The 21,951-nt window shown below is 37.6% G+C and overlaps 1 protein-coding gene across 2 annotated transcripts in view; it reads left to right on the top strand.

The window, feature by feature from the left end:
* Positions 1–21,951, top strand: part of myom2b (myomesin 2b) — a 31,413-nt gene that overhangs the window by 1,436 nt on the left and 8,026 nt on the right. The window contains exons 2-31 of one of the 2 annotated variants that reach the window (XM_075462339.1): positions 1,844–1,948; positions 3,814–3,871; positions 4,136–4,290; positions 4,506–4,592; positions 6,244–6,332; positions 6,744–6,794; positions 6,978–7,142; positions 7,471–7,632; positions 7,817–7,958; positions 8,647–8,846; positions 9,836–9,889; positions 9,994–10,121; positions 10,310–10,493; positions 10,605–10,779; positions 10,902–11,023; positions 11,152–11,339; positions 11,439–11,565; positions 11,681–11,859; positions 14,482–14,596; positions 14,851–15,013; positions 15,147–15,253; positions 16,242–16,286; positions 16,581–16,717; positions 16,965–17,109; positions 17,561–17,623; positions 17,880–17,947; positions 18,689–18,802; positions 19,575–19,662; positions 20,394–20,432; positions 21,303–21,408. In XM_075462339.1, coding sequence (XP_075318454.1) covers positions 1,866–1,948; positions 3,814–3,871; positions 4,136–4,290; positions 4,506–4,592; positions 6,244–6,332; positions 6,744–6,794; positions 6,978–7,142; positions 7,471–7,632; positions 7,817–7,958; positions 8,647–8,846; positions 9,836–9,889; positions 9,994–10,121; positions 10,310–10,493; positions 10,605–10,779; positions 10,902–11,023; positions 11,152–11,339; positions 11,439–11,565; positions 11,681–11,859; positions 14,482–14,596; positions 14,851–15,013; positions 15,147–15,253; positions 16,242–16,286; positions 16,581–16,717; positions 16,965–17,109; positions 17,561–17,623; positions 17,880–17,947; positions 18,689–18,802; positions 19,575–19,662; positions 20,394–20,432; positions 21,303–21,408 — 3,539 coding nt within the window. In that variant the 5' untranslated portion in view covers positions 1,844–1,865. Of the gene's footprint in view, positions 1–1,808; positions 1,949–3,813; positions 3,872–4,135; positions 4,291–4,505; positions 4,593–6,243; positions 6,333–6,743; positions 6,795–6,977; positions 7,143–7,470; positions 7,633–7,816; positions 7,959–8,646; positions 8,847–9,835; positions 9,890–9,993; positions 10,122–10,309; positions 10,494–10,604; positions 10,780–10,901; positions 11,024–11,151; positions 11,340–11,438; positions 11,566–11,680; positions 11,860–14,481; positions 14,597–14,850; positions 15,014–15,146; positions 15,254–16,241; positions 16,287–16,580; positions 16,718–16,964; positions 17,110–17,560; positions 17,624–17,879; positions 17,948–18,688; positions 18,803–19,574; positions 19,663–20,393; positions 20,433–21,302; positions 21,409–21,951 lie in introns of both variants that reach the window. The other variant, XM_075462344.1, reaches the window with a different exon arrangement.

The following is a 21,951-nucleotide window of genomic DNA, read 5'->3' on the forward strand; positions in this document are numbered from 1 at the left end:
GTAAAGAGATTATACTCTGTTGTGTGCATGATGTAAGACGGAGTTATGCTCTTGTTTGTTTGTGGGGGGGGGGGGCGTACTTGTAAGACATGTTTATACAAGAAACTCAACAAATGAGAAAGAGAAACAAATTGTTTGGAAATCAAATGCTGTCGCAAACTCACTGCACAGCTCATTGAATGCATTTGATCACTTTTTTAATGATAATTCTTCCATCCTACTGTATAAAGCACTGAGCTGGCCAAATGTCTTCAAAATCTTGTGGAACCTAACGGTCTGTGGATGTGTGTGTGTGTGGGTCAGGGTCAGGGTTTCCCTTTTTAATCATTACATTGGGAATATTATACTCAATGGATTCAATATAGCACGACTTATCAACTTCAATCATTTTAAGTTTAAATCATCTTTTATTCACTTATCTCAGTAAAAAATAATTCTTACTGTATCCCACTGATAAATAAACACGGTACAATTGCTGGGTGAATTAAAAGCTGCCAAATTCATGGGACAATCTTTGCTTCAGCTGTACTGTCAATTTCTATTTGTATACATTGCTTGTCCAACAATAGTACGTGCCTTTTGTTTATGTCTGGTTACATGTGTAACTTTATTGCTGGTGCATTTAAATCATGGTGTCACCTTTCTTGTCAGCCGTAAAGCTACCATTTGTTGTTCGTGAGAGTTTGGCTCCGTTATTGTCTTGTCAGGAGGTTTAGAAAGGTGAATATATATACCACCTACTGTACAAAAAAGATAAACATGATAGCATCCACGGGTTTGTTGACTCACAGTTTAGCATTTGGCTGTTGCCACTTTGGGAATTTACAGTCAGAAGTGTAAATACTGGATAAAAGGAGAACTAGAGGACTGGATGCCAGTGGAGTCAATTGTTGCTCAAAAGTTCCCCGTTCATAATAATTTCCAAATCTTATGTATAATCTAAGATGGTAAATAATCAAAACGTTAGTTGCAAAAAAAAATCAGTCATGAGGACCAAAACATTTGTGTTTTGTGTCCAGTTGTAAATATGTTTATTTCTGCTTATAAGCCAGGTATTTTATCATGGAGGTCTGTAGGAACATATGATGGTGTATCTTTTAACATGCTTAAGAAGTCAACCCGAAGGCACTCCCTTTTTTGCTGTTTTCCAGTCGGAGACATTGTCACTAGATAAATGCTAATATATTGCTTTTTGATAGGGACACATTTTGTTGTAAAACAATTCTTTGCTTGAACAGATTTTTTTGTCGCAGAATCACAGTGTCTATTAAAGTTTACTCAATATTATAACTATTATATAATATCCATCTGGTTAGCACCGCCGCCTCGCAGCAAGAGGGTTTCAGGTGCGATTCCCAGCTTGTTTGTCTGTGTGGCCCTATGATGGACTGGTGACTTGTCCAGAGTGTACCCTGCTTCTCGCCTAATGAAAGCTTGGATAATTCACATTTAGAAACAAGTCAATTGTACTATGCTATAAGTGCTGCTGACAAGAGTTGAGCTTACTGTAAATAATGCCTTCTGAACGGCTTGACTGGACAAAGTATGATAGCACCATTTCTAAACTACACCAAGCATCATGTTCTGATTTAGGTTTTGGGAAAAAAAGATTATATAGACCCATGTCAGACAAACCAGGTAGTCATTAACTATTTCTATTTCTTTCTTTGAAATCATCTTCTGTGCATGCTTTTGTATCTGTTTTGAGGAGTTTTTTTTAACGATCCTCTTGGAGCTATGGTGTCTGTCTGTATGTCCGTTTTCTTTTCTGACTCGTGTCAATCTACTGTACCTTGTTATCATGTCAGTCCGTGTGTCTTTTTGTTGTTGTCTTGTCCAACAGGTCAGTGACTAAAAGAGTCACCATGTCGGCACGGATCAAACGTGGAAATTACAACCAAGAATACCACCACAAACAGAGCAAATATGTGGTTAAAGAATACAGCAGGTACAAGAGACTAGTGCTAAAAATGAAGGCATTGAGCTAATGCAACACTTTCGTTGTCCTAATTCTATTACTAATATAGTTTCTACTGTAGCGGTACTAAGCTTTGTTACTTTGCTGATACTAAACATTCTAATTCAGTTATATTCACTGCCATCTTTGCAATGTAAGAAAATGGTGATGATTAATACAACTTCAAGCTAACTTCAGCACCAAACTAGCTCTGAGCTGACTAGTTTAGACAAGTACTTTCTTCATGATAAAGAGGTTATTCAAACATTCTCACAGCAACACTTTAGTAAGGGGCTTCTTGTGGATGACAGATAACGATTATTTAGGGAAGATTTTGAATTAAAACTTTCAGGAATAAGTTGGACTGGCTTGCCTCTCTTTTATTTTTATGTAGGGCTATGTTGTTTTCGATGATAACAGTAAAGGTTGAGGTCATCCCAAGATTTCATCATAAAAGACTCTTCTGGAAGACTTTTCCAACGCCAGTGGAACAATCTTTTGCCAAATGTCTGTGTGTGTTCGTTCGTCGGTGTATGTGTACCTGGCGATGCAGCTAACCAGCACAAATGCAAAGTTTTATGGGACAAAAGCTGGCTTCATTTAGCAAATGTAATACTAGTGCTCCTACACCTATAAAGCTTATCCCTTAACTGATTTTAAACATCTATTTAAATTCAGGTAAGTATGTATTGTTTATCATGAGTCCTTAATGTTGTCTGACTGACTGACTGACTATCTTACAGAATGTAAATACAGTATAAGGTAATTATTGTACAGTCAAACTGATCATTTTCCCACATACAAGAACAATTACAGACATATTTTCAGAGCTAAAGCGAGATAAGTTGTTTTCATTTTGCTGCAAGAATGCTCTTTCTTTTTCTTCGGATGGAATATTATCCAAACCACTTCCCTCTATAAAGCTACAGTTCATCCCAGACTGTGTAAACAGTTATGATATTCCAACATGCCATTTACTTGCAGCACAAAAATGAAGAGTTTTGATCAAGGATCAAGGAACACCGTGTCTCCTTATCTCTAGATCCTGCATCATTCCTTCTCTCTGAGTCTTATCACATCAGTTACTTTTTACCTTCTTGTCCTTCCTGCAACATCATCCACATGATTAATGACAAAAAAAGCTCTTGTTCAGAGGATCCTTAAAAGTTTAAGACAAATGGTATCTGTTTGTTATTGTAGAGGTCAGATGCAACAGTTTCTACTCATCCTCAAAAAATAAACTTTTATGATAATCAGTTAATACTCACACATTCAGAAGCTACACACCCAGCTTCTAAACTCGACACAGTGCCACTTTCAAAGTCTTCTTGGGATCTTGGTAAAGTCATACCGTAATAATGTCAGTCCATGAGTAGAACAGCTTCTGTTTTCACGCAGTACCATGAGCTGTAATTTTATAAACCAGTAAATTAGTATTATATCAATATTAACTGTACTGACACACACACAAATTTCAGTATGTTCTGCTCAGCAGACGACACTGAGTCCTCCATCTCAATGAACCCAGGCTGTATCTAATTAATTTTTTTTTTTAATTCAAGCAGTTTATGTGTAAGAGGAAAGGAAAGGAACAAATCAGAGTAAATCAAAATTATAAATAAAAAAAAACCTTCGGATTTAAATACACCCACACAATACAGATGCTTTTAAGGCTTTAAGGCTGCTTTCTTTTCTTTTCTTTTAGACTAGCAGGCACACACAGAGCTGCTCTAAACATTAACTACATATACACTATGTCCTCATTAACCTGACTTGTAAATAAACTAATGCTAGGGAACCAGTAGTACTTTACTTACTGTGTTTATTAGCATAACTGACATACTGTTTGTCTTTAGCTCTGAGGCTATGGAGGAAAGATATGAGCACAAAACACAAGCTCGCATCCAGGAAGTGGTAAGAATATATGAAGCCTTTTTTATCCAAACTTGTTTATTAACACTGGGTGATAACTGCTGTTATTACATGCACTTAACCACGTGTAGATGCAATAACAGTTCAGGCACGTTTTAGGTATCATTAGGGGCTTCTATTAGAATTAATGCATTATAATCTGGTAGAGCGTACTAATGATGTTTCAAGCTTTATAGAGAAGTGCAGGACAAAAGGCTCATAATATTGAATATTAAGTATCTGTTGTTATCCTGTTTGCTTGTTTAGGTCAGAACAAAGATGGTGGAAAAATATGTGCGTGAGGAGCCCATGATCAGGGGACCACAATTCACGGCCAGACTGAGATCCCACACTGTGTTTGAAAACACTCCAGTCAAACTCTTCTGTAGTGTTGAAGGCTTCCCCCTGCCAATTGTGAAATGGTAAATAACGTCTTTATCTTTTTCATGGTAACCTGAGTTATCACCAAGATGTGCATTTCAGCCGGTCATATAATTATCTTTTTAGTTCTAATCATCAAACAATAAATGTGACTGTAGATGTGAATGGTAGTGTAAAAAAATATACTATATAAATATTGTAAATAATGGTTATGCATGCCTGAGTGTGGATAAGCAGTATTTTTCCTTTTTTTTAGGTATAAAGATGGAGTGATCCTGGACTCGTCCTCAGGAAGGTACTTGGTTGAAGTCAAAGGTGGAAGTCATTCTCTGGAGATCCCAAGGTACAGCAAGTTCGACAAAGGGTCATGAGTAGAGTTTTTTTTTCTGTCATTGTATAAGCAGGTTTTCATCTTGATGGAGTCCTTCAGGTGACTTGTGTGCAATTAATCAATATGTATTTTTCATTACTTCTTATCTATTCCTAGATATATGTTTTTTTTCTAACATGCACAAGCAAACCCACATACTGCATAGAGCAGAAACAGTTTGTAGCTGGTGCTGAAAATAAACGAATGATTAAACTATAGATAAGTGTCCGAACATTTAGAAAACAAAATTTCACCATATGGATAAACAAACAGAAAGTGCATTCTGTGGCACAATTAAACAATGTGACCTGTGGCAAATACTGAAAACTACACATTATATACAGAAACACTGCAATGGAGAGGCAGGAGATATTGTAGAAATTGAGCAGTATCGCTAATTATTGATATGATGAGACATGGTGTTATTGACATCTATTACTCTGTCTAAGTTGCACTGTAACCACATGATTTAGCCACTGTTCCAGATATCTGTTGTTAACCCTCAAGCGTTTCTGCATTAGCTTGTGTTTTTCACAATTTTTCTAAATGTTGTTCTTGTGAACATGTATGTTTTCTTAGTTTACAAATGCTTTATTAGGATGCAGTGCATCTGAATGTATCAAAATACAGAAACACCATGAGGACTGGCCAATTGTCTGCCTCAAGATCCGTCAGAAAAGCTCTGATGTCAATTTGCTAAGAAATCCCACACAGATTTAGATAAGAGTTATAGAATAACTTCAGAGGCAGCTGAATGTGTGACTGCAGGCTGTGTGGTTACAGTCTGGCCAGAGCACATCCTGCTCCCACTCCAGTCTTTGGAAGCTCAGCTGTTCAAGTGCTGACCTCAGTGCTACGTGACACTCCAGTATTCTTACAGTCATCACTCTCTGAATGGATCCCATCACCCTCCTGAGTAGTCTAGAACTAAGAAGACTGTTGGGCATAGTTTCCGAGTTCCGAGAAAATAGAGTATACAAACCCATTTTAGAATTGATCAGGAACGTCCGGTTGAAAGAAAGATATAAAGAGGAAATGGATGATGAAGAGAGAATGGCTGCTCTTTAGCCACAAATGTGTGGTATGCAGTGGCAGCTAGCTAACACGAATAACAACAAAACACATGTCTCTGTCATTAGTCCACTGCTCTGCATTTATTGCATTGTCTATCCTGAAAATGTGAGGTGAGAAGAGCTGAACACAGGGTCTTTCCTTTCAGGAGAGCTACGAGTCAGAATCAACTTCTTCCCTGATTAACTGAACCAAGCTTTGTTGGCTCAGCTGTTTATGTGAATGGAATTGTGCTCAGTCTCTGCGGTGGTTGTTCTGCTGCTGATTATATTGGCAACATGATGTACTCATGTGTCTAATTTCATGCAGTGGTTTTATACACATCTATAAACAAATTGGCACTGGGTTTATTTCTGTGCCTCACAAGACAGAACATTATTGTCTTGGTTATGCTGTGCATTTTGGATTTAGACATCGTCCATGTTTCAGAAAAATGTAAAGGATGCTACTTCATACATACTACATACTAATCTGAAATCTTTTGGTGAACCATCTATGAGAATCCTGAGTGATATATTGATCTGCAAATTTGTGCCCTTACCTTCTTTTACAGATGTTCAACCGACGACACAGCTCAATACACTGTTGTTGCTGGAAACAGCCATGGGCAGGCCTCTAGTCAGGCATCCATTATAGTGAAGCGTAAGTGATTGAGGGTCACATTGTTAATGATGTTTGCATATATAACAGTAGCTTTAATTCTAAACTCAATATTAGTTGTTAACTTACATCATGTTATATATTCTTTAACACATTTATAATATATTTATGCTCTGGACATAACACAATAAATGACACAAGCACAGTAGTGTATTGTCATTTATCATTAAATGGTGAAATAGTCAAAACCATTTCAGTGATTCGTCCAGTGTTGATTGTTTAATACATAAACAATTTGCCATCATGCTTAACAGAGGCACTTGGATCTGTAACTTCTCATCTGTACTGTGACTTTTATAATCTGTCTGCTTGCTCAATATCTCAGTCCCAATTATAACAACTGACTGTTGCTCTTAACTTTCACTTTATTTATTTATTTTTTTTAATGTGTAGGATTCAAGGAGGAGGAGGAGTCCTGTTCATATGCATGGTTGCCTTTTACAGGTAGGTATACTGTAAGAAAGTCCAGCTCCTTGTCTAAATATTACAATTGTAATTCTACTAATTTCCTATTGTTAATAGAAATGCAACATGTAAATAAGATCTCGCTTTTCTCTTGCCAAAGTTGACCGTAACTTAACAAGGTGTTGCATAAACTCTATCCCCATCTCTGTCCCTGACTCCCAGCTCCCATGCTTCCCAAGATCCAGTTCACCAAAATCGACATTACCTTTGGGGAGAAGTTTGGCCCAGTATTTGCCACTGAGGGAGAATCTGCCACTTTGTCTGCCACCATGACCCTGGTCCCCAACCTGGCCAACCTACAGCCAGAGGCACAGTGGTATAGAGATGGTAACTGTTATTGTATTTTAGAAAGAAACTATCCTATGATTGCTGTTAATCTGTAATGACTGCTACTCCTAGGCTAGTCGACATGCAAACAGAGGTATATAATAGCAGTGGAACATTTTTTTACTGATTATCAATAATAAAACTCTTCTTACATACCCCACATTTCTGATAATGAACAGTTTAGTTTGCTGTTTGTGTAGCGGGATAGTTTTTCACATGCAGAATCACTCTATAAACTTCATATATAATGAATGGAAATGTATTGTTTTAGCATAATAGAAGAGGTATTCATAATAATGCATCCATGTGTGATTTGGTTCATTTCTAGAAACTCGTCTGGTTGACTCGAAATGGGTGAAGATTGAAACTGGCAGGGGATTCACCAAACTGACTCTTCCAAATCTTTATAAAGATGATGAAGGCCTTTACAAACTGCGCATGGTGACAAGAGGAGGCACTGCAGAGCACAGTGCATTTGTCTCAGTTGCAGGTGTGGTGGATGATCAGATAGGCCAAGAGGAGGTTATAACCAAGCTTATTTAAAACAGAACCAATTATTTGAATTTGAATAAGGTCTTTTATGTCATTATCACTGACTTGTTGTCGACAAAATGCATGGCTATCTTTTTTTTAACAATCAACAAACAATTTCATCGCCCTTGCTTCCTGTATAGATGGGCCTCCCCCAGTTCCTGCCGCACCCGGTGCTCCGATGGACATCAAGATCCACGATGCCAACATAGACTACGTCATTGTGTCATGGAAGCCTCCTAATACCACCACAGAGGGTCCAATCTTGGGATACTTTGTGGACAAGTAGGAGTTTTTTATATAAACACCATAAACAGATAAAATAAGCAACATAAAGACAAAACTGATTACTTTGAATTATCACACAGAGTTTGCTTAAATATTTGTGCAAATGAAGGGTATTTGTCACAAAAGGAAAGCAGTCCATTTCCTGCTCTGCTACACCCATTCTTTTCATTTATATTTTTTAAAACTTTTTTTTGTCTTTAACTGTATGGTATCTAATGCTTTGGAGTCTGAAAAGTAAATATACTGCTAGCTGTTGGTAACCTCCTTGCAGGAAAGCCAAGCTGTCTTGCAATGTAATTTTAGATTTTTATATTTATTTTAGGACAAAAATACCTAATGTCTCTTAACTAATAATTAACCTCAGTGAAATAAAAAACCTCAGTGCTGCCAGTCGTGATGCCTCAGGTTGCTGGTTCAAGTGTAACCGTTACATTTTCATCAGTTGATTGATATTATTTACCAACATACTTGTCAGGTCTTTCGTAGTGGGACATGTATTGTCTACTGCTCAAAAACCGACTACTTCGTCCTCATACATATATTCTTTTCAATAATAAAATGACTCTTCTGACATCATGATGAAGATCACCATTTATTTTTTTCACCAAACGCAAGTATTCAGAAAGTTTCCTCTGTGTGCTTTCTTCCATGAAATGAAGTCAATACTTTTCTCTTTTAAATTTAGATGTGAGGTTGGAACTAACAACTGGACCCAATGCAATGATCACCCCATAAAGATCTGTAAATACCCAGTGTCTGGGCTGTTTGAAGGACACTCCTATCACTTCAGAGTCAGAGCTGTCAACTCCCATGGTATCAGCAAACCATCCCGCATGTCTGATCCTATTGCTGCCCTGGACGCTACTGAGTTTGGGAGGCTCCACGGTGGGTTTGATTGCTGGCCAGTAAATGACACACCTCCCCAATGCAGACATCGTCATCTAAAAAGACTTCATAAATGTGTCCCGCTGATATAGGTGCTGCTGGTTTGGCCATGTTTGGGTGGATTTAAAGCTACTCAAGACACAGAGACACAGTTATAGCCTCAGTGTTATTTTCAGAATGTTTGACAGCCAGCCTTTAGATAACTGTACGCAAACTGTTGTGGCTTAGGGATGCTGAGCCAATTGGGCGAACCTGTCACAAAAACAAAGAATTTAAAACAAGTGTGCAGGCACAATGAATTGGTTCGTCCTCTCGTGTGGCTGCCTGTGGATTGTCTGCCAGAGCTACTCAGTGCCTCAGCACACTACTGCATATAAAGAGAGGGAGACTGATTAAACTCACTTGGCACCGTTCCCTGAATCTTTGCTCTGCAGCTGGGACAAAATCATACCGTGCCACCACACAAACATTCTTCTTTTAAAAATGCTCTGTTTAGCTATTTTTTTCACACTGATTCAGAAGCTGTTAGCTATTTTATGAATAGCATTAAAATCAACCACGGACTATAACTCAGTGTATTGTTTTACCCCCCCCCCAAACCAAACAAAATCATATAAGTAATAAGATCCTGTTTCTTAATTATTTCCATCTGTGCTAAATGTTTCCTCATCAATGATGTGCGTTTTTAACTTCTTAAATCGAGCAATGCTGTTTTTGAAATGATCTCTTGCTAAAGGGATAACAGCCAATTTAGTTAAAGAGAAATTACAAATTATATAACAAACTAAGCCATTCTGAAGAGTTAGCATATTTAATACTGCTTTACGTGACCAGTCTCTGTTTAAATCCCTCTGCAGGTTCCACGTAAATGACATTTTCTGGTAGATGATGAATATGAATTATCTAGCCAAACCGACATTTGAAGTCCATGAATTAATGTCAGGATTACCCTCCAGCAAACTGATCATCAAGTCTTTGTGTTCTTATAGCCAAAAAGCTTGGTGGAAGACTGGATGTTGTATCTTGCCATGATGAAGTTGAAGGTGGGATATCAATCAAATTTATGCAACTTGTATATATTTTTACTGCATGTTATAAGTCTAATATTTCTCATAATCTCGTTGTGTGTTTTTGTATTTCTGTGTAGAGGAAGGAAAGCCCCCTGGTGTTCCATCAGGAATTCATGCCTCTGAAACAGACAGGACATATGTTGTTCTGAGCTGGAAAGCCCCTGCATATTCTAGCAAGGCTCCCATGTGGTACTACATAGAAAAGGTAGCAAAAACTTTAGTACTGTGACCCATTATTTCATGGCTACTCAGTATAGTACTTCTTATGTAGACTTTTTATCAGTACTTCTTGGCTTTTAATAAATGGATGACAGAAGCTTTCTGTGGTGTATGTGGTGCTATAATCATTCACCTTCCTGAACTGTCATTTTATGGATCTCTGTGTCTCCACAGGGAATGACAGGCAGTAATGCATGGCAGCGTGTTAACACTCAGGTCCCTATTCGATCTCCCCGTTATGCCGTCTTTGACCTGGCAGAGGGTAAAGAATATAACTTCAGAGTATTGTCTGCTAATATCTATGGAACCAGCGAGCCATCAGAGCCAAGTAGACCTGTTCAGACTCTGGAACTGAAAGGTCTGTCACAGCTGTTTCTTGCCTCTCATAAAGTAATAATTGTCATTTTTATGGCAATAGTCACCATGTGATTAATACATGTGCTATTTTTTTTTTTTTTTTTGTCTGCAGGTGTACCATCTGCTCCTGGTCAGGTGATTTCAACAAGGGAGACAGACACTTCTGTCCTAATCCAGTGGGCTCCTCCAAAGGAACCCAACAATCTGATTGGTTATTACATCGACCAGTGTGTGAAAGGGTCCAAAGACTGGACCTCAGCCAATCACAAGCCGCACAAAAATACCAAGTATGTTTTAAATCAAATGCACTGTAATGCTCAGAGATGGAATATGTGTTTTTTAGTTTTTTTATGGTTAGAGGGTATCAAAGCAATTCTCATGATCTCTACATATGATTATTTTTCTTCAGATTTGTGGTTAGTGGCCTGACCACAGGAGAAATGTATGTGTTCCGTGTCCAGGCTATCAATGAGCTGGGTCTCAGTGAGGAATCCCAGGAATCTTCACCTCTGACAGTCAGAGCTGCCCTTAGTCAGTATTATCACATGTTTGGTCACTATTACAATGATAACGATTGTCATCTGCTTTTTCCTGCCAGCTATAAAATGTAATGTTGAACAAAAAAAATTCTCAACTAAAATTCACAACTGTATTCTTAGGACACCCCTCTGCTTCTTATGATATTGCACTGCTGAACTGTGATGGTCATTCAATGGTTTTGAACTGGAAGAAGCCTCTTCACTCTGGAGGTGCAGGGGTCAAAGATTATTATGTGGATAAAAGACGCAGTGGAACAACCGTCTGGAGAGAAGTTCATATTCCACCAGTCACAGAAAGACTTTATAAGGTACAGGAACTCCAATCTTTAACTTTACTTTCCATTATTTGCACATCTGGTTAACAATGAATAATGATGTTAGTCACTATAGTTATATCTTACAAACAGGTTGAAGGCTTAACTGAGGGAGCAATCTATCAGTTCCAAGTGTATGCAGCCAACCTGGCTGGCCTTGGACCAGCTTCCAAACATTCAGACGACTTCACATGTGAGGCCTGGACAATGCCAGAGCCGGGTTAGTAAATGTGGTCTTCTGATTGACCTGGTCACAGATAATGCGAACCTCTAAAACAAATATGAGGTCTTTCAACATTATGACGTGGTTTCCTGTCACTGCATGTGTCGTATAGGCCCTGCCTATGACCTGACGTTTTGTGAAGTAAGAGATGATTCATTGGTGATTGAGTGGAAAAAGCCTGTCTATAGTGGTTCTGGACCAATCACAGGCTATCATGTTGAATATGCTAAGAAGGGAACCACTGATTGGACTACAGTCAATAAGACAGCTGTCAGTCACCGCTTCCATAAGGTAAGAGGATCATTGATTTATGGTTCATCTGCTTATATTCAAGTCTGTAGTACTGGGTTTTCCTCTACACAGCTCTACCCTCATCTAGTGGTGAAAGTCAACAACTACTGAATCTCAGATTAAAAATTCTAGGAGGGTGTTTGGATATTTTAGTTTTACAATGAAAACCTGCAGCAAATGTAATCTGATGCGATTATGTCATGTCTGTGAAGAATTCGATTAATTTGATCACCGTACTGATCTAATAACCGGATAAGACAGAGAATGTAACTTTAGAGTTACACATTGATGGAATAAAAAATGTTTTTAGGTAATTGTGTAAGATAAGATGAACCTTGTTTATGTTAGAGCTATAGCCAATGGGTCTTACAATTACACTGTTTTCATTAAAGTCAGGAGGCTGACATCTAAATCATCCAAACCATGTATTTAGTTGAAAATGTTAAGATACCAAACGTTGAACCTAAAAGCAAAACAGTTGAGAGGAGGGCAACAAAAGTAACAAAAGCAGTCGTATAAAAGTAGTGTAATTTCACAACCATTCAAGTCAATTGGCAACATGTTATTAACAGGATAGTATATCAAAAAAGTGTTGTAGATGTAAAGATGGGCTCACTGCTCTGTGGAAGACTGAGTGGCCAAATAGTCTTTCAAATAAAAATCACCTTTCTAACTTGTATATGCTCCCTTTGGGTCAGATATTGCAGAATTTTAACATCAATTATCACAGTTATGCAGACGATACACAACTTTATGTGTCTCTGTCACCGGACGACTGCAGCCCAGCTGACGTTCTGTGTCAGTGTCTGGAGGAAGTAAACACCTGGATGAGAGAGAATTTTCTACAATTAAATGAAGACAAAACTGAGATCATTCTGTTTGGGAGCAAAGAGAAGAGGGTCAGCGTTGGTACATATCTTGAGACTCGGGACCTTATAATCACTGACCAAGTTCGTAACCTCGGAGTGTTGATAGACTCAGATCTGACTTTCAGTAGCCACATCAAAGCTGTCACCAAGGCAGCTTTTTACCACCTCAGAAATATCAACAGAATTAAAGGTTTCCTCTCCCAAAAAGACCAGGAGAAACTCATCCATGCATTCATCTCCAGTAGACTCGATTACTGTAACGCTCTTTTAACTGGACTTCCCAAAAAGAGCATTAAACATCTGCAGCTCATCCAGAACGCTGCTGCTAGAGTTTTAACCCGGACTAAGAGATCTGAACACATCACACCAGTTTTAAAATCTTTACACTGGCTTCCAGTCAGTCATAGAATAGATTTTAAAAGCCTGCTGATGGTTTACAAATCCCAGAATGGTTTAGGCCCAAAATACATCTGTGATATGTTCAGAGAATATAAACCCAGCAGAGCTCTTAGATCCAAGGACTCAGGTCAGCTGGTCCAGTCCAGAGTCCAGACTAAACATGGAGAAGCAGCATTTAGCTGTTATGCTGCAAACAAGTGGAACAAACTGCCAGTGGAGATTAAACTTTCACCAAATGTAGACATTTTTAAATCCAGGTTAAAAACATTTCTTTTCTCATGTGTCTATGCATGAAATATCTTTTAACTTATCTAGACTGTTGCCTGATTTTAAATTCATTTAAATGATTTTATTTGTTTCTCTTTATATTATTTTATGTATTTTTAATGCTTCTTGCACTCCCTGCTGCAATGCTTTTATTTTATGTAAAGCACTTTGAACTGTTTGTACATGAAATGTGCTATACAAATAAATTTGATTTGATTTTGATTTGATTTTAAACCGAAAAATGCTGAATTGTGGGGATTTTGTGTGTAAGTTCTTTGAATTCAGATAAATGTCTAACTATCTAACACATCATCAACACTTGTCTAAAAACCAGCAGTGCACATGACATGGGTAACATGCATATCTGTGTAGGAACCACTGACACAAAATTTTGGAGCAGGTTTTGGAACAAATTTTGCCATTCAAACAATGTCTTTTTTCAGGAAATCCACACTTTTCTCAGCCACACAATGTAAACCACGCTGAACATAGACAAGCAGCTTGGACACAAATCAAAAGAGTCTGGGTGTTAAACTGACTCACCTGCAGTCCAAGCCTGTCACCTACTGGACACATTTGGTGTCTCATGATTAAAGAAAAACTAAAAGAAAAGGAAAAAAACAACAAGAGAGGCCACAAACTGTTTACGCCCTAAAGTCATAAAGAAAAACTGAGAAAATGTTTCTATTTAGTTTTTTAGTCCACTAAAGCTCGTTGATGAAAGAAGTGGTAATGCAACATAGTGTTCATCTTGCACATAATTGCACATTTTTAAAAAATATATCAACAGTATTAAAGTCAAATAGAACATGCATCTTTAAATGAGCAATGCAGTTTAAATATTCCGGATTTGATATGTTGCCTTTGTACTGTATTTTAATCAGACAAAATAAGTTGACTGCAGATCATCGCAGTCAGTTTTATTTGTCATTCAGAGTCTTCACTTTTCATGGAATGGGGTTATAGAGTTTGTCACTGCTGTCATTTTCAATTCTCTTTTGACAAAAGATTGGAGACTATTCATTTACTCCATTAGAGTCTATGTTAACAATTAACAATTATACAAACTTGTCTGTTTGTTTCCTAGGTAACGGGTCTGGAAGTGGATGCAAGCTATGTGTTCAGAGTGCGTGCGGCCAATGATGCAGGAGTGGGTATGTCCTCAATGACCTCTGATCCTGTGACTGCCAAGGCTGTGCCAGGTAACCAATAACTGAGCAGATTATCAGTCACTTATGAAATCATTAAAAGAATTGTATCCCCAAGTATCTTTTTGCACCATGAAGTATTGCTATGCTTAATTAGAATGATTGATCTTGATTTGCAGGGGTTGTAGGTAAGACAATTCATTCTTTTACTGAAATGTAGAATGTGCCAAGGCTTTCCTTGACATTTTTTTGGAGGCAGTGGTAGCAGCAGTTTATAAATTTCTTGTGTTTTTGTCTGTGCATTGAAGGAGCCCAGGAGGTGTCTTGTGTGGTTGATGAGAAATCAGGTGACATTGTTCTGTCATTTGAGTCCTGCCAAATGAACGAGGGCTCTCACTTCATCTGGAAGAAAGATTATAAAGAAATCACAGACTTCTCCAAAGGACTAGTGATAAAGACTGAAGGCAGCCAGTAAGACCATAGATATACATATAAGCCTAGTACCCTACATTACTGTTTATATTCATTAAAATATACATGGTTGTAATGTTATCTCTCATTCTACCCTCCCATGCCTTTGTCTCTCTCCTTCTTTGCATTGCAGCTCTAAGCTGATCTTTAAAAGCCCAGATAAAGAAGACTTTGGAACATTTTCTGTTTCTGTCAGCAACACACACGGGGTGTCATCCAGCCACACAATCACGGCTGAAGGTAGAATTTTCTCATTACTGTTTTGGTGTGGTGCTTCAGCACCTAGCCAAGCTCTGGCTTTAATAACATGTACAGATAATCAGAAAAGAAATCAACAACCTTCACAACTTAAATTAGTCATGTTAGTGTGATATTCACTCTCATCAGCACTTGTGCCACTTTCAATGACATCAAATTTGAGGGTTTTTTTTCCGCCTGTGTTAAAGTCGTGCATGTAAATATCTTTCATGCCTTGATCATGAAAATTTGAGGAGCTGGATACAGCAGCATCCAGACGAGCACATCAAAAGTACAGACTTGAGCAAAAGAAAATCAAAAGGAAACTGTGTATCGAAGAACTAAGGTGCTGTGTAGGATGTAATAAAGATGAAAGCTATGCGACTGTACTTAAAAATGATCTCACTGGCATATATACAAAGAAAAATTTCATTACACATCTGATGAATAACATCTGAGCACATTGCTCACACTATTTCTCCGAGCTTGGGGCAGTGTGTGTATTTTATCGTTCTCTTCATGGAAAAAGACTGTATGTCAGAAAGTTTTCCCTCTATTGCAACACTATGCTACGAGGCAATCATGTGTTATTCAGTGCACCTTCAACTGATTCTCCTCCATTTGGCCAAAAGATATTTCACCCTGAGACACGATATGTTTTTGATCTAGTTTACAAAGTTTCCATTTTTTCATCTGCATCGGGATAACTGGTGCTCCAGTAATTAGAACTCACAGACTATGAGCAACACTGAGCCACAATGCAATGCGTTCCCTATGAGCAAATTTGAACCAGTCTTAAACTGTTTGAGCGATCTGTTCATTAAACAACAATTAAATCGGTGACTGTTCCAACTCCACATTTGTTCAATAAAGTACCCCATCAAAATACATGGTAACAATTACATGCAGGCAATCAGTAGAATACGTATTTGAATTGCTTTTTAGTGTCTTTAAGAGCGCAAAAAATTAATAAGTCGACATTTTGTTTCAGACTTGGCAAAGATGCTGACACTCAGCTATGATATCAGACACCCAAGTAGGTATCGCTCAAATATTTTTCTTTGTCCTTATTAATACTGTATGTTTTCTTAACTTCTCCTGTGCTTCATCTTAATCTCCCTCACATACTTTCACTATTCTTCCCTCTCCCTTTCATGCTTTCACTTGTGCTTTCTTCCAACTGCTTTGAACATTTCTTTTTTCTTTGAGGGGACACTTTTGAAAAAAAAAAAAACATAGTTTTTGTTTGATTCAAAAAATTGTTACCCGCTTTTGCATCACCTGCCTAACTACTCTCTCCTTTCCTCTGCTTTCCTCTGTTTTATTCTAGTCATCCCGTTGAAGACTGAGTTGGCCTATAAGATTTTGGAGAGAGGCAGAATGAGGTTCTGGCTGCAGGCTGAGGGGATTTCCTCCAATGTCACCTACAAATTCTTTGCAAACAACAAGGAATTGTCTGGAGCTGATGTAAGATACACAATAGTTTTCAGAAGAAAAAAGAAAAAAATATATAAGAGAGATTGAAAATTCATTATTGTCCTCAAGGTGAACAAATTGACTGTCTGCCCCACATTGTTTCAGTCAGACAGTGGTTTGTTGGAACATGAAAGGCCCAATCAATATTCACAAAGTCTATCATCAAATATGTGTGGCATTTTTTCTGTTTTCCTTTTTTTCTTCATTCTTTTCACAATACAACTCTATTTTTCTGCAGCCAAACAAGATGGGTCACGACGTCTCTACAGGTATCATTGAGTTCATCCTGGACCATTTCACAGAGGAGAATGAGGGGACATTTACCTGCCAGATCGCAGATGGTGGCGGCAAAGCACAGAGCTCACTGGTTCTGATTGGAGATGGTAAGAGAGGCCAGGTCTGACTGTAGTTCCACCTTTAGCACCTCCAGTGTATTTATAATAGAACTAATCAGAAACAACTACATGAAGAATGCTTATTAATGGAAAATAAGACATTTTATTTCATATTAACAACCAAAACAGTTTATTATGGTGAGGTGTCTTAAAATAACTTTTTTTTGCAAAACTTTTCTCATAACTTATTAGTGGATGTGTTGGCAAGAATTGTACAAAGCTGATTAAGAAATGTGTCATATATACCCTATGTTCTTGTGTATGAAGTGTGTGTGTTGTTAAATGTAAAGGTAGGTTTGAACTTAATGATTCCACTCTCACACAGGTGTTCATTAGCTAAGTAATCAAAAAGAAAAGAGAAAGAAGTAGCCTTAGCAACTACTTGCATAACTTTGATCTTCCAAATATTCCCTGTTTACGTTTATCTGTATGTGCACAGCTTTCAAGGCAGCATTGGCTGAGGCTGATTACCAGAGGAGAGAGTACATCAGAGTCAAAGAGGGTAAGACTCACAAAACCTCATCCACTTTTAAGTTTTATCTTTCCTAGCCCAAAACCAGAACAGCACTATGCTTCCTGGGAGACAACTAATCAGTGAGTATATGTAATAGCACAAAAAACAGCTACTTTTGCTTTAACAAGGAGCTGGAGCCTCAAAATTAGCCCTACTTGAAGATTCATAGTGGTATTTTTTATTAAGAGCACAGTTTTCACACTGCACCTTACAGTTAAGTTCAATCCAACTCTATCCACTACAGGCCCCCACTTCAGCGAGTTCCTGTCACTTCAGGTCGGAGACGACTGCTCCGTCACTTTGGTCTGCAAGGTAAAAAGCCAAGTCAATAATCACTGAATATTTACACTCTAAACAAATAAGCGACTGACTTGTTGATCCCTGATTAGCCATTCAATGAAGTGCATGATGCCGCAGTGTTTTGTAATGATAAAGTCTAGACTAATAATATAACCACATATCATATTATCCTGTCAGTGATTTGCTAAATTGCTCTAAATTTTTTTAGGAAGTCCATAATTAAGAACCTTTTAAATTAGGAAGTATTGTTCTCATGCCTTGAGACAATCTCATGCTGCAATCTGTTTAATTCGACTGTCAGTTCAGCTTAGATAAGTGCACTTTGAGAAAGACAGCAGATTGATTGTGTGAATGTTCTTACTGTTGCTACTACTAAGCGAGCCTTCTGCAGAAAAATAAGTCATCTGTTCGTAGTCTGTATATTTATGTTTTTCAATACAATATAAATGTACAAACATTTTAACACCACATGGGCAAAGTGCATGTTTCAAGTGTCTAGAGTTCAGATCAAATATCTATATATATATCTATATATATATATAGATATATATATAGATATATATCTATATATATATATATATACATATATCCAGTGGGATAGTTTTGGGATACTGGGCACTATTTGTTGCTGAAATATTATGATCTGCTGGTAGTTACAGTATGTGAAATACATTGAAAACCTCCTTTCCTTGTTATAGAAAATAATAATAGTGTATCAGTATTGTTTTGACAAAGTGAAGCTTTTCATTTCAGGTTTCTAACTTGAAGAAGGAATCAGAGTTCCATTGGTACAAAGACAATGCAGAGATTATCCCTGATGTGAAGCCTGACCTTGGATCAGGAGTATGCAAACTGCCAATTAAACAGGTAGGCACACATTGTTCTACTGTTGATCTTCTGAGGGCTGTGAAAGAAAAGTAGAATATTGTCATTTTTGTATATATTCCTCAAAATTTCTCTTGAATACAGCAGTTCAAAAGAAATAACCCAATAGAATAAATGCAATTATCACTCCAGAATTATCTCTAAATTTGAAAGTGAAATATATTTTATATGTGTACTATTAAATAATTTTCCCATATGATATATTGAATATATATGTTATTTCTTACATTCATAATCAGGGTTTCTTCATTTGCTTTGAGAACTTGTGTGAATATCTGATGATGTTTTAGGTCATATTAATACAGATATACAGTATACAGTTCTATAAAGGCTTTGCCAACTTTCAAGAAGTCAGTAATGTGGTGGATATACTAAATCTATGTCTTGATTTAGTATGTATAGTTGTATAGTTTATAGTATTTATAGTTCATAGTATTGTTCTGTATAGTAGTTTTGCTAAGTGATACACAATTTGATCTTCCTCCAAGGGGAGAGCCGAGGTGGGGGTATGTGATTGCTGCTGTTTGTGAATTTTGTGAAACTTGCTGGCGAGGTGGGGCATATGCAAAGGACGCGTTCATTTTTGGTGCAAATTGGGATCACGGTTGTTAAATTTGGGAAATAAAACATTGGCCGATCAGTGGACGATGCACTCTCTGAGTTGTATTTCTGATTACCATAAATAAGGCTGATGCCACAATGTGTTCAGATTGAATAAGTGTGTGCTCCCTGTGTCTATTTGCTTCTCCTCCAGTTTTCACTGAAGACAACAGGAGTTTATAGAGCCACCATCAGTGATGACAGGGGAAAAGATATGAGCCAAATTGATGTCAACGGAAAAAGTATGGATGTCTTTCTGGCTTAGTTTACCTTCAAGAGTAATTTACAGTCAAAGCAACTGGCTTATTATCTGACTGAGTAAATATAACCTGCACAGAGATGTTATGTGAAAAGTTTAAACCTAAAAACAGCTTGATGCTCTCTGAATAGTGGAAAACATGATGAGTACATTGCACATTCAGTATGAACTCAAACTCATTAAAACTATTGTGAGAAAGTAATTCTTACAGCTCTAACAGCTTGCTCAGGTGGTGACCATACTGACTCAAGTTAAAGTGCATTTTGATATTGCTGTAGAAGTTTGTAAAAGTTTGAAATCTAAGCTGGTAATCTGTAGTCCTTCATATTTCCATGTCTGTGCACACTTTGAAAACAGGAGTAGGCCTTAGTGTCATCTCAGATTATCCCTCATCCTTTCTGTAAATGAGAATCTCAAGTATTCAGGAAAACCTAAAAGAAGATTTATGAGGATTATGTAACACAATTTGAATATTTTATCAGTTTTTAGACACTGCAAAAATGATTTCTTGTTTCTTATTTGAAAGTAACTGGGAAAGTCAGTCACACACTATGGAGATTCTAACCATGGCGCAACAAATACCGAGGAAATTGAGGAAACAGAGATGTGTCATCAAAACCTTCATTTACTGAAATTGAATGCAGCCTACAGAGGGCAACACAGTGTCTTTACTTTCTCTTTATCTGACCCTGCGCTCCTCTGCTTCTCTTGCAGTCTTTGACGATGCCATAAACAAACTCAACCAACTGGCAGGTAGGTATCTGCCCTCTATGCATGCTCACCTATGCTCCTGCTCAGAGGTGAATACACACACATCACTTATCTCATGAGCAGACGTGCATATAAAAAAAAAAAAAGAAAAGAAAAAAATATATACTATACATCACTGGGATCATCCTTTTCCTACTAGATGGATCTAGTTCAAAATATCTAAATTGAACATGGCAAAACCAGACTACACTGATAGGAGATTAAATAGAGCCATCACCGGGTTGATGTGGTCCTGCTTTAAAATTCAACGTTACACATGCACACACGGGTGCACGCGCACTTATCAGCGTGTGGCAGAAGATGTTATGCTGCAAGCATTTGGCCACCATGCCATCCTGTTGTGAAATCACTTTAAAATTCCACTGCACTGTCACAGTGACAGTGTGGAGGAGCACTTTACTACTATTTTAAGCGACATTCACTTGACATCAACAACCATGGTTATGTGACCAGGTGGATGACACAGTTCAGTTGTCCACTTGTATTGTGCAGCGAGCAAAGTTCCACTCAGACAAAGGATAGCATGAGCTAGCCTTTTATGTATATTGGCTTAAAATATGAGTTGATTAAACTTCTCATGGGTACAACACACAGACACATTGCTACCTAAAAACCACTCTCTGCCTCATTAGTACAATTTACCTTTCCAGGCTTGACAAAGATAACATACTGTATAAGGGATTGCAAATGGAAGTTTGATTTTATTTAATTTTTTCTGTAAAGCATGCCAAGCAGGTATGGCTAATGGATAGAGGAATGGTAGGTAGGCTGTAGCTCTCAAAGGTTGTTAAGGAGCAGATGGAAAACATGTATTCTATTTTTATTTCAAATGTGCTTTATCACCTCCTTTAGGAGCCAGTGCACCAGAGCTGGTGATTCATTGCACAGCAACGGGTATACAGCTACAGTGTCACTTGAAGTATTACACCTCAGAGATGAACATCACTTGGTATCATAGGTAAGAAATTTGATTTGTAAGACTATTAACATTGCACTATTGCCAACACAGTTATACCCTCAAGAGCTACAACTAATGTTGGTCGTATGAATATAACAATAAGGTAGAAAATAAGGAGTAACAGGAAAAATTTGTCGCTTTTAACGACATATAAGAAGGAATTGCAGTAATCCTGTGAACATTCTGACTAGAAGGCCATTTTTTTTGCTTTCCTCTCGAGTTAAACTGCCACTTGTGGCAAAAAGCTATAAGCCACATGATAAAACTTGTGATGGCTGTTGATAAGTGTTTTTATTATCCTGGTTATCCCACTAAATTGCCCTTTTTTGTGACAGAACTTAGAGCATTGTTATTTTTTTAGTAAAAAAGCAATGGTTGCCTGCAATTTAAAAGAATTGTTTTGCATTAGAGATTACAAAATGTGAACGAAGGGTGATGTAAAATGAGTGGGTAGAACAAAAAGAGGACAGATAAAGGCAAAAAAAAGAAAGAACGAAGAAGAACTGAAGGAAAAATAATGGGGATTAGATTTTTTTCTAACGT

Source organism: Odontesthes bonariensis, chromosome 1 (genome assembly GCF_027942865.1).
Source record: "Odontesthes bonariensis isolate fOdoBon6 chromosome 1, fOdoBon6.hap1, whole genome shotgun sequence".
Lineage (NCBI taxonomy): Eukaryota > Metazoa > Chordata > Actinopteri > Atheriniformes > Atherinopsidae > Odontesthes > Odontesthes bonariensis.